At 32.0% G+C, this 13,134-nt stretch overlaps 1 protein-coding gene across 2 annotated transcripts; it reads right to left on the bottom strand.

Annotated features, from left to right (window-relative positions):
• Window positions 1-4,248: 4,248 nt before the first annotated feature.
• LOC112710209 (uncharacterized) lies at window positions 4,249-9,361 on the bottom strand. Of its 2 annotated transcripts, none has more exons than XM_025762359.3 (12): window positions 8,722-9,361; window positions 7,460-8,016; window positions 7,287-7,376; window positions 6,917-7,156; window positions 6,356-6,577; window positions 5,991-6,276; window positions 5,567-5,901; window positions 5,360-5,469; window positions 5,166-5,272; window positions 4,995-5,071; window positions 4,807-4,905; window positions 4,249-4,682 (listed from the first exon to the last, which is right to left on the bottom strand). In XM_025762359.3, the coding sequence occupies exons 1-11, from the start codon at window positions 9,047-9,049 to the stop codon at window positions 4,807-4,809; spliced, it is 2,451 nt and encodes an 816-aa protein (XP_025618144.1). In that variant the 5' UTR covers window positions 9,050-9,361; the 3' UTR covers window positions 4,249-4,682. The 2 variants fall into 2 exon arrangements, with proteins under 2 accessions (XP_025618144.1, XP_025618145.1); XM_025762360.3 differs by having other exon boundaries at window positions 4,249-4,632.
• Between the last annotated feature and the right edge of the window lie 3,773 nt (window positions 9,362-13,134).

Below are 13,134 nucleotides of genomic sequence, written 5' to 3'. Positions count from 1 at the left end.
GTCACCTCAAACCCGGCTTCACCCGGCCCATGTGCACCCCTAGTGGAAGGGGTACCACAGTTTACGTGGAAAAGGCAAATGCATAGAAACCGTGGTAGGGGTTCCACGGTTTCCGTTAGAGTGTGCAAATAGGCATAAACCGTGGAAGGGGTCAGCGGTTAATGCCTGGACCTATTTCGCCTATAAATACCCACCCAAAACTTAGTGTGATGTAGAGAGTCATTTTCACTTCTTCAAAAAATGAGTGAGGAGAATTTTTTGGTCCTAGTCCACTGCGTTGGAAAAATTAAAAAAAGTAAAAGGCATGGAGTTAAGTTCACTGACAAAGAACCGGTCAGTGTTTTGTGCGTTCCACGAATATTCTGTCAGAACTAAAGACGAGTATTTTGCAAAAGGCATGGCTGTGTGGGTCCAAGTGGGTGAAGAAGCTGTTTTACAAGATTCCGATTGCGGTTGTTTCAACTAGGGTGCAGTATGAAACATTTGTGATAGGGTCGGACGAAGACATACAGATTTTGTTTCATTGTCGGCGAAATTTTTCGGAGGTGAGAATACACGAGCTGTATGCCAAGTTGGAAGATGGTTTTGATAGTTCTGGTGCATCGGCACCGAATCCTCAGTCGATGACGGTGGGGGGTGCATCAACTTCGATGCCTGTCATTGCAGCTGGTGGTCTGTTGGCTGAACCTCCATCTGTTCCACTAGCGGCAGCTAGGTCAGCTGTTTTAATTCCTGGACTATTTGGTGAGGGTGAACCGGATCATATTGAGAATGCGATGTGAGTGGATGATCCGGATGACGAGCTAGATCACATATTGGGAGACAGTGAGGAGGATACTCCTAGGACGCCACCAGCACGTTGGGGGCCATCGAGTTCTGGTTCAGGCCAACAACCGCCACATTTCTCCACCTTGAACTTGGAAGCAATGGGCTAGCATCTGGACATAGATCCCACCTCCAGAAGGCAGGGGTTACACGAGAGAAATTCTTCTGGAGACTTTCAGATTGGCTAATCTTTCCAGACTAAGGAGGAAGCAGTGTTGAGCGTTAAGGATTATAGCATCCGTCGTGGAGTTCTGCATCAGGTGATGGAGTTAGATCATCTTAAGTTTTATGGGATATGCAAGGAGTTTGGGAATGGCTGCACGTGGTTGATTTGCATCACACTTCGGCAGCGTAAGGGTACTTGGGAGGTTAGAAGGTACAACGAACCTCACATTTGCTTGGCAACTTCGATTTCGAGTGACCATCGACAACTCGATCACCATGTCATATGTGCCAGGATATTTCCTTTAGTTAGGGCGGATGCAGCGGTTACGATAAAGGTGTTGCAAGAAGTTACGGAGGCAACGTCTGGATTCAGGCCTAGCTATAGGAATGTGTGGATGACAAAACAGAAAGTAGTTGCACAAATATATGGAGATTGGGAGGAGTCGTATGCCGAGTTGCCACGCTAGATACTAGGGGTACAAGCCACGATGGATGCAACCGTGGCAGTGTTGAAAACTTCTCTGGTGCATATTGGTGATCAGGTTGATGAGTCTACGAGATACTTTCATCGTCTTTTCTAGACATTCTATCCCTGCATTGCAGCATTTAGACACTACAAGCCACTAGAATTTAGGCATTGAACCCCTACCACGGTTTCTTCCCAAATGCTTCATCAATGTAAACCGTGAAACCCCTCCAACGGTTTACGTGTATTTCAAATCCATGGGATTCCTTCCACGGTTTACATAAATTTGTAGAAAGATGTATTTTCGTATCCAAATTGCAAAAGATGCATTTCCGTAACTTTAAAAGCCAAATATTTTATTTTCGTAAATTGTCTGATAATTAATTACTAAAAAACATAATATTAAATTATAATATTATTTTTTAGTATATTTAATCTTTTTTATACTTTTTTTAGTATATTTTTTATATACTATTTTTTATAAAACTCTATTTTAGTTTGTTATAATTTTTTATTATTATAATAAAAATCAATATTTATTTATTAAATTAAAAATAATATATAAAATAACATATTTTAATACTTTTTATGAATACTCTCAATAATCTTATTTTGTTTACTATTTTGGGTTCTAACTCTACTAATTATATTTTTATTATTATTTATGATTAATTTTATATTTAATTTATCATTTTCAATAAGAATAATAATACATATTATAACAAATTAGAATAATAAACAATGAACAAGAATTACAATAATAAATTTTATGTCAAATAAAAAGATATTCTATAATTTGTTTAGTACTCTTAGTATTTTTTATTTAGTATTATTTTGAACTATAAAGTTTTATTACTTATATTACTTATGATTCTATTGTTATTGTTCTGTATGATCAATTTTTTATTTACTTTGTCATTTTTAATAAGATCAACAATTCATATTATAACAGAATTATGATAATAAATTTAATAAAAATATCAAAATATAAAAAAATACTAAAAGTTGAAAATTTTTTTTAAATATTTGAAATAGCTTGAAACAAACCTTGAAGTGAACGCAGAAGCAACAATTTTTTGCTTCCAGTAAATGCACTTTTAGGTTGCAAAATCGGAGAAAGGTTACCAAATCTTTTCTAAGTGATAAGACTCGAGTTTATGAACAAATCACTGTTTGTTACTTGTTTCTACAAGACAATCAAGTTCATATTAAGAAAATAAAACAATAAAATGCTACTCCTTCCAAATTAAACTTACGTGTACGATCGTGTTGGCTGAACATTATATTGATAAATAACGAAACTGGTCCAATGCCGTGTCATGCTTAATCACACAAGGACAGCTTATGCAACAATCAATTAAAAGTTAAAACTAATAATTACTAGAACTCGTTTGATAGTGCTTCACATAAATCTGGTCTAGGTATAGCAGGCAAACATGTTGCAAATCAGGGGCTTCGCCACACGCAATTAACTAAAGCCACACCCATATACCTTATTAACGAATTACATCATAATACAGTTATTTGAATGCATTTACAAGCACAATACAAGTGCAACAAAATTGCCATAAGCGAGATTCATCATTACAAAAGCAAATCATGAACCTTGATTCACAAAAACAAGTTATAACGCCAAATGAAACCAAAAGAAACAAAATATAAAGCTTAGTAAACTTCACATAACGGACAGGAATATCTTGAGATTACACCCAGCAGTGCAGCAAAGGAGACAAACTGGAAACTGTAATTTTAACAAGTCAGTAAACAACATCCCTCACCAAGTTTAAGAAGAATGAAACGTATCGCAAGCAGCAGCACAGGCAAATGAAACCTACTTGACACCAACTACCTACAATCAAATTGATATACCTAGTATTTTTCATGAGTTGAATTTCGTGTGGCAAGAGAAGAGAAGAGGTTCAAACTATAGCTGTGTGTTCTTAATCCTCAAAATCCCTCCCCTTCATCCCTTCTTTCCCATTAGATTAAACTCCCAAACACACCCTAAGAGAATATTGGTGGAATAGCCATCTAAATATCAAGGAAATACATGGAATAATGATATGAACAACTCCTAAACTCTAGCACTGCTCAGAAAACATCAGCAATATATAAAGCTTTATGATTTTAAAGACACTTATTGAGAATCAAATTCATTCAATGCCCTCCAGACACCCACCAAGTTGATCAAAGGGGCATTTATGATAAATCCATATCCGTATAAGCATGCGGCTTCAAAAAATTACCGATTTTAATTGGTTCAAGTTCCCCTTTGCGGTAGGTGTTTTTCTAAATCAAGCAGTGTATGACGGGCACAGAGTGCCAACTTCAATATTCATAAGTTATTATCCGCAAGTAATCTTCAATCCATGTAGCTGCTACCTTACCATCACTTACATGCATTTCCCCGTAACAATGCAGAGGCAAATGGTCTTCCAAGGCCATGCCAGAGGTGATAAACTAATTGCATACAATAATTTCATTGCAAAATGGAAAACCATGAAGTCAACTAGTCAACAAGCAAAGAAAATATATTAATTCTTCTTTAGCACTGTCTCGTACTTCCCCTCAGTAGAAATTTGTAAAGTAAAATTCACTCTGGCAACAGATATTACCAGTATGATGCTGATTAAGGGTAACATCACAAATCCCAAGATTTCAAGTGACAAATCCCAATATGATAATCTTTGACTTTAATTACTGTTGTGCATATTACTTCTAGCTCAACAATTAGTTCACTTCAGTTCTGACCATAGCACTCTAAAGAAAGTAATCCAGCGTAATTGAACATCTTTTGGAGATATAAAAAACAAGTACCAACTTTGATAAATCCACTAAGCCTTAACCAAACAAGTAGGCATCTCTAGCCATGGTCTCTGTCCAAATGAAAGCTAGATGGAGCAGTCTTTAACATTATCCATCAGGTAAGGTATAATTACACATCACTGCTCACTACTCTTTCCATCTCTTATTTACTTGTCCATAAAGTACAAATTCAAAAACTGATAACATCCCATCCAGAGGATAACCAAGTGCTTGAAATGACACAACCATATCGAGATAAATTCCCAAACTATGGTATAGTAATTAGCAGAGGTCCTTTCTCCAAATTGTAGACATCATAACCTGCATAAGCTTCAAAGCTCATCCTATGCAGCCTCTTTAGTATATCAGATCTGTTCATAGACACGTACACTGGTGACCAGTGTGAAGCCTTTCGCCAGCCCTTGTAGAAAAAATAGAGATGCCATTTTCGAGGAAATAATATTCTCTCAGACATAAATTTACTTATATGTAGTATCCTCATGTACTCAACAAAATGCAATGCCAAGAGATTTCAGATAAGTTACCTAATAATAAGAGCCGGAGCCACCTCCACCACCCATGTAACTGCTACTACCACCCACACCCCTGCCAGAATACATAGTTGAGTATGAGCTGCCTCCAACCTGCACAGGCACAATAACGGTCCATAAAGAAATGCAGACAGACATACATATATAAGATACTTCCTATTGAGAAAGGTCAGGAACATTACATCACTTCCTCGTGAAATGTAATCACCACCATAACTTGATGAGTACATCCCACCAACATCACTATTACCAAAGGAACCTGACATGGAACACAATATGTAAGGAGTTAGGACCGCATAAACAAAATCCTAGCGTTGAAAATACTGAATCAAACTATTTACAACAAAACCCACCTCCACCATAACCCATGCCTTGTCGACTGCTATACATCCCATGGGAATCCTGACTAGACATTGAACTTCTGCTGCTTCCACCATACCCCAGACTAGATCTTCCCAGCCTACATATCAGAATGTAAAGATTGAATTACAAAACCATAGCATTCAGCTTAAGAGAGGAGAAGAGCCACATTTAAGATGAAACTAACCTGTCACCATAAGCATCTCCATATTGAGAACCACTACCACCATATTCATAGTCCAAACGAGCTCTTGATTGACGAGCACTAGTATCCGCATATCGTGAAGGAACATCATCCTAATTAGAAATAGAAATAATATTATTTACAAAGTCATTTTATTTAGAACTGAAGATTATTCAGATTAAAGAATCAATGCTCAGAGATAATACTAACAATGGAAGCATAAGAACGTTTTGAGCCAGAGAGGGCATCATAGTCACGGGGTCGTCCTTCACGGTAACTCATGTGTGCAGAGGGTGGCGGAGGGGGAGGCCTCTCAAATCTTTGGCCATAGCCATCATCCACGTAACCTCTCCTTGGTGCAGCACGAGCCGTACTTCTTGGAATATCAGAATATGCAGGACCACGGGCTGGATAATCCCTGTATGATGGACGTCTTTCAGAGGCCATCCTTGAACCATAATCTGTAGCAACTCTACTTCTAGGAGGCGGTATGTCCTCACGTCGAACATAATCTCTCTTCGTACTAACTTTAGGATATGTAGGAGCTAAAAAGAAAATGTAGCACTTAATTAATCATCAAAAGATAAAACTGTAGATACATATCTTCAAAAATATAAAACCTTGTACTACATACGAGGAGGTCTCCTCTCATAGGATCTGGCTGGAGGAGGCACAGGCCTACTTCTTACTGGCACTGACATGATAGGACGTCTATCTCTCACACTAACTGGCCTGACTGGTGGAAGACGACTTCCAATTCCCCTAACCGTGCGAGGGGGAGGAAAACTACGTGGTGCAGGTCGGCTCCATGAAGGTCTGGCCATTGTTGCAGAACCACGACCAGGGCGGTAGTCCCCACGACTGATATGTTTTCCACGGCCTCTCTGAAGTGGTCTTGACAACCTAGCCCTAACTTTTGCCTGAAAGAAGCTGAGAGCATTATAAAAAGCCCCACATAACTGTTGAAATATCCAAACATAATTAAAAGCTAAAACAGACCTTCTTGTCACCTTCACCCAACTCTGTACCGCTAATACTTTCAGCACATCTTACTGCAGCCTCATGTGTGGCAAATGTAACAAATCCATAGTCTTTCCTACGGGCAGCTGGCATGTTCCTGGCAAGTTCAATCTTTTCTAGGTCCCCAAATTTCTTAAGAAGATCCCGAACATAATCTTCATCCCATGAAGGAGAGAGTGCATCAATAAAAACAGTTTTGACCTGCAACTTAGACATACTCGATAAGTTTCCTTTGTGGAGCACGACGGGCATATTTATTGCAAAATAAAGACCACTTCAAAGTTTCTCCACTCGAAAAACACCAAAGTGATATTCAGTCAACCCATCAAAGTACAGTTCAATTTGAAGCAATAACCAATTTAACAATCGAATAACATAATTACAATGTTTATAATATAGAGATAAAAAACTCAGGCTCTTGGCATTTGAAGAAAACAGAAGTGTCTAAAAGAACCAAGAATATTTGGCACCAAAAAAAAAAATCACAATGGTTCCTTTAATATTCCTCATGAAACAAATGAATCTAGATTTAGAAAATACCTGTGCCATAATTTCATCACCCGGGTCAATAAAGGAATCTGCAAAGGAAACCTTTGCAGGCTTATCTACTCCAAACACAACATCTCTCTTTTGAAGTCGTTTAAATGCATCCATAGCATCTGACCGAGAGGAAAATTCCAAAAATGCAAATCCTCGGTTCTTTCCTTCATCATTACTATCTTCTACTAGTGTTATATCCTCAACATTTGTAACTCCATAATGCTTTAACTTTTCCTTTAACTGAATCATAAGTTGCATTTTATAGTCAGAGACTCATCAAACTTCTATAAAGAGGTAATCACTAGCAAATACAACTCAGGCCACGAAGGTCAGAAGGTACAAAAACTATGCCCAAAGGAATTGAACTTACAGCTTCCTTTGTCCATGTCTTGCATATGTTTCCCAAATAGAGGGTATCACTATCCTGACTTGGTGTTACACCACATTGTTTTCCGTTAATCTGAAATTGCAGTGATTAAAACATATGATTCCATACAATAACAGATTTAAATCCACTCTAACACTGAGAAGATCAACAATTACCACTGGATTTTTGAGCTCTGCTACAGCTCGTTTAGCTTGTTCCACGGTTTCAAAGCGCAGGAATGCAAATCCCTTATTTTTTTTAGTCTGAGGATTCATCATCAGCCTGACTTCAGTGACCACCCCAACTTCACTGAACACCTTCCTCAGATCATCTTCAGTAGCATCCTTGTCAAGGCCCCCAACAAATACTTCAAATTCTTTCCTCTTTTTTCTCTCCTTTACAACTTCACGGTGTTCCTCTTCCTCCACATCAACCAAATCAGCATGCTCATGCTCGTCTCCAGCATGCTCCTCATCTTCTTCACCCTCAATTTCATCATGAACATCTTCAACTTCTTCCTCACCTGTGTCACCCTCTTCTTCACCGGCATTATCCTCCGTTTCTTCCTCTACTTCATCAACCACCTGATGAACCTCGTCTTGTTCAATTTCCTTCTCATCATAATCAACTGCAATATATTCCTCCGGTTCATATTCGGGATCATTATCCTCCAAATCTAACCGTTCATCTTTTTCATATTCATCTATAGACTCCTTAACCTCCTCTTCCTCGTCTGTCATAAAATAACGATTTCAGATTATCCCATCAAAGCATTCTTAACTTTTCCATCATAATTTTTGTCAATTAGGGGTTTATGAATCCTCAGCATTGCTAGTCACATGGCGCACATGTAGTATAGCAGAACGCACAAGTCAACTGAAAAACAACTTAAACCTAGAAAAAAAATACTCACAGCACAAGCAACCCATGAACTACAACTCTACCACAAGCTACCAAAAGGATGACTATGACCAAATTGCCAGTAACATGAAAACATATCTATCAGCCAAATGTTTTTCTCCCAACAACCATGGAAACATAAGCCTTACAAACATTCAGCAAGCGCAGGGAAAAGAAGTGATACATAAAAATAAAAAACACTCACAATGTTTTTCCCAAAAAAAATAATAACACAGAGAAGACTAAGATATTCCCAACAGAACTAATAAACAAAAAACTTGACATGCAAAGAACCCCAACACCACACTCATGACCAACTTTAAACTCAAATACAATCCAAAACCTTTAATCTTAGCCTCCCAATATGCGAATAAAAATGTACCAAAGAAATCTCATACATTTACAACATCAGGCAATTATTTTCAAATTATGTGAAACTACCACATATATCAAAATTTAACTAATTTTCAAAGGTATAATCTTCAATTTTAAAGAATTTCGGAATTGATGATAACAAAGAAATAAATCAGGCACTTACTTTTCGCCACAGCTGATCCATTATGCACGTGTGTTGTCGCTGCTTCTTCTACAGCTTCAGGGGCCATTTGATTCATATCAATCGCTTGTTCCTCAACAAAGGGCTTCTCCTCTTCAACAACGACAGGTTTCTCTTCAAGAACAGGGTTCACTTCGGCTTTTGGCTCATCCTCCATAATCGGCTTCTCCTCGAGCTTCCCCGCTTCCTCCACAGCTTCAGGGTTCGGCTGCTGCTGCTGCTGATTCTGCGCGGCCTTCGAGGGCCCCCGGCCTCCTCTTCCACCCCTTCTTCCCGGAGTGCCGCCACGCTTCACCGTTCTCGGAGGCATTGTTGAAAACCCTAGTTTTCACAATCGGGAAATTGATTCCCTTTATCCTTATCGGATCGGGAAAAAAAACACCCTAAACTCAAAATTCCTAATTAAACAATTGGAAAAATTATCGGTTGTCTTCAATCGACGTCAAAATCGAAACTTCAAGGGAAAATGAGTGCAGAGTATGAGAACAGCGAGGAAATTAGGAATTGAAAGGGATCAATAAAAACCCTAGTGTGCGAATCAAAGGGAAAATATGCAAAGTTGAAAAAAAAAAACAATAAATAAAAATAACCTGGATAACAGAAACAATACGGAGTTCCAACCTGGATCCCTAGTGTTATATTTATAGTAACGATTAATTGCATTGTAACCCCATAAGTTTTGAGTTTTTTCGTTGCAGTCCTTCCTAAACTTATGTGATTTACATTTAGGGTCCGTTTGGATAAAAAATTTAATTAAATTTAAAAAAAATTTAAATATAAGAATTTAAATTAAAAATAATTTATATTTAATTTTTTGAAATTCAATCAAATGCTCTTTACAATTCTTAGAACATCAAAACTCAAGAAAGTTGTATTTTATTTGTTTTTATTATTATAATTTGTATTTATTTTTGTGTTGGACTAGTATACTAAAAACAATCGAATTTAGACCAAGGATTTTTCATGTTTTTGTACGGTAAAAAAATCTAAGCAGTTGCCAAATTGGATTATATTATTTTATTTTGAATTGATATTAGATTATCGTAAAATTATAAAAAAAATAAAAAGATAAGAATATTCTTTTAAGATTAATAAAAAAAAATTAAAATATCTTTTAAAGGTAATTGAAAATTTAACTTAATTAAAAAAAATAAAATAAATTTGTAATAAATTTTAAAAAGATAAAAATATTCTTTTAAAATTAGAGTTATTTAATTATTTTAAAAATTATAAAATTTATATTAAATTTGGAAAGATAAAAGCACTCTTTTTAAAGAGTAACGTAAAACTTAAAAGTCTAAAATATCTATTTAGTATTAATGGTCTTTTCAAATGCTTTAAAAATTAGAAATTTGTCCTAGATATTAAAAAATAAAAATATACTATTTAAGATTAATTTAAAAAAGACCAAAATATTCTTTTAAGATTATTGTTGTTTAATTAAATTATAATGTTAAAATTAAAATTTGATTTTAAAAAGATTACAATACACTTTTAGATCATTTTAACATGACAAAAATACTAATTATCCAATCAAGATTGTTTTATTCATTTAAAAGAAGAAATTTGTATTTGATTTTAATAGATCCAAATATATTATTTAGTATTCATTTTAAGGTTAAATTACTTTATTAATTTTAATAGTTTTACTAAATTTGTAGTTAAGTATTTATAGTTTAAAATTTTTTAATTAAATTCTTACACTATTTTAAATTTATCTTATAATTAGGTCTTTTCTGTGCCAAACTCAATAAAATTAAAATCTAATCGATTTGATCAAATTATATTAAATTTTGTACCCGATGAGTAATCGTGTCAAATGAGATTTTACTGATTATACCCACCTTAATTGGTTTAGAATTTGAATTTAAGGTTCCGCAAACCCGAATTGACTTGATTACCTTACATATTAAAAAATAAAAATATAAAATTTATATAATTTTTTCTAACCCTAATCTTACTCCAACCATCATTCACCTATTTTTTTCTTTTATTTATTTATTTTTTGTTTGTTGTAGATTTTTTTTCTACAAAAATTATTTTATATTTAAATAGGCTTTTTAAAAAGAATTTTCAAGTATTAAAAACGTCTTTTGCTTTTACTTTTTTTAAAAGCAAAATATTGTTAATTTTTAGAAAAAGCAAATAATTTACTTTTTTTAATAAAAATATTTTTTAAAAAGACATTCAAATAGATTTTAAATTGAATAAAAGTATTTTATTTTAAAAAAAAAATTAGAAGACCTGAAATTATAATTATACCCTTTTAGAGTTAATTTTAAAAATTAAAATATCTTTTAAGATTAAAGTAATTTATATTAAATTAGAAATATGATATAATTTTAAAAAATAATAAACTACAAAAACAAAGATATAAATTTAGAAAATTTGAAAAGACAATTATACCATTGTAAAGTTAATTTTAAAATTTAAAATATCCTTTAAAATTTAAAATATCCTTCAAAATTAAAGCGGTTTATTTTAAATTAAAACTATGGTGTAATTTTTAAATTACACTTTTGTAAATTTTAAAAAAGATAAGTCCTTCGAGAATTAGAATTGTTAGATTATTTAAAAAATTCAAAATCTATATTTGAAGTTAAAAAGATACAATTACCCCCTTCTTAGACTAATTTTAAAATTCTAAAATATCTATTTAAAAGTTAATTAAAAATATAAAAATATTCAATTAGGATTACTGTTTTTAAAATTTAATATTGAAATATATAATTTTGTACTAGTTATAAAAAGACCAAAATATCCTGTTAGAATTAATGCTGTTTAATAGAATTAGAATGTTGAAATTTAAAATTCACTTTAAAAAAGTTACTTATGTTATGATAAGTATGAAGGTGGATGTTACAATATTCCCCTAAGGTTTGGAGTTTTGAAACTCCTTTAAATTATTAACATTGTAATGTACGTTGGCGCAATATCCTAGAGCATTCTATTAATGAAGTTTTTAATGTATAAATTATTAATTAATTAATATTTTTTTTTGTAAAACTACCAATACATTAATTATAACTTTTAAAATATATTTTTAATAAAATAGAAATTATGATTATTACATAAAATTTTTTTGATGACTTATTATTGAAAATTTAATATATTCTATTGGTATATAAGTTATTAAAATTATTAAATTCATTTATAAATTCTAATTAATTAATAATTTTTATTTTTATTTATTTTAATTATTTATTTGATATTATAATTTATCTCATAAAATTTGAAATTTTTAAATAAATAATTTAATCATTTTAATTATCAAAATAAATAATTTATAGCGTACTTACCAATTTACACTATGTTTATTTATTTCGTTTACATATGTATATTTTTGTCAATTTTTATATATCTTGTTTACACATAAAAAATTATCTCGTTTATAGTATAAACGAGATATATGTATTTATAAATAATTAAATATAATTTTTAAAAATAATAAAAAATATTAATAATTTAAATTAGATTAAACTTTGTAACAAATTTTGTACAACTAACTTAAATAGAAAAAAATTTATATTCAATGCCAATAGAGTCGTGATCTTCATTAACTGTGTCATCAAATAAATCATCTATATTTAAATTATATTTCAAACTTTTATACACTCTCATGTGACAAACAAAATTTGAAATATATATAATTTAAATTTAAAAATTAATATTCAAGAGAGTACATAAAAAATTTAAAAATTTTGTCATTTAAAAATTTGAAATATTATCTAAATTACTTTAGTGTAAATTCTAACTAATTTTATCTTAATAACAGTGTCAACAATGGGCAGTTAACGGTGCACTTATGTGCTTTTACAGTAGACGTGTTAACGTGTCCATATTTTCTATTATTTAAAATGTACGGTTTATCTTTTCTATTATTTAAAATCGTTTATCTTTTCTATTATTTGAAACATTCTATTTTTACAAAATTTGGTCTAGTTTAAATTATTAATATTTTTTATTATTTTTAAAAATTATATTTAATTATTTATAAATACATATATATCGTTTTATACTATAAATGAGATAATTTTTTATGTGTAAACAAGACATATGAAAATTGAAAAAATACACATATGTAAACCAAATAAATAAATATAGTGTAAATTAGTAAGTACGCTACAAATTATTTATTTTGGTAATTAAAATAATTAAATTATTATTTAAAAAATTTTAAATTTTATGAGATAAGTTATAATATCAAACAAATAATTAAAATAAATAAAAATAAAAATTATTAATTAATTAGAATTTATAAATGAATTTAATAATTTTAATAATTTATATACCAATAGAATATATTAAATTTTTAATAGTAAGTTATCAAAATAAAAAATTCTGTAATAATCATAATTGTTATTTTATTAAAAATATATTTTAAAAGTTATAATT

Source organism: Arachis hypogaea, chromosome 9 (assembly GCF_003086295.3).
Source record: "Arachis hypogaea cultivar Tifrunner chromosome 9, arahy.Tifrunner.gnm2.J5K5, whole genome shotgun sequence".
Taxonomy (NCBI): domain Eukaryota; kingdom Viridiplantae; phylum Streptophyta; class Magnoliopsida; order Fabales; family Fabaceae; genus Arachis; species Arachis hypogaea.
This window is presented reverse-complemented; position numbering and strand designations above follow the sequence as displayed.

Bases quoted from the DNA above. Each gene is read 5' to 3' on its own strand.
- LOC112710209 (XM_025762359.3), bottom strand. From the start codon at position 9,049: ATGCCTCCGAGAACGGTGAAGCGTGGCGGCACTCCGGGAAGAAGGGGT. The intron at 6,578-6,916 runs GTATTTTCTAAA...TCTAAGTTGCAG, and splicing joins GTGATGAAATTATGGCACAG to GTCAAAACTGTTTTTATTGA. The intron at 5,273-5,359 runs GTTAGTTTCATC...TCTGATATGTAG, and splicing joins GGAGATGCTTATGGTGACAG to GCTGGGAAGATCTAGTCTGG.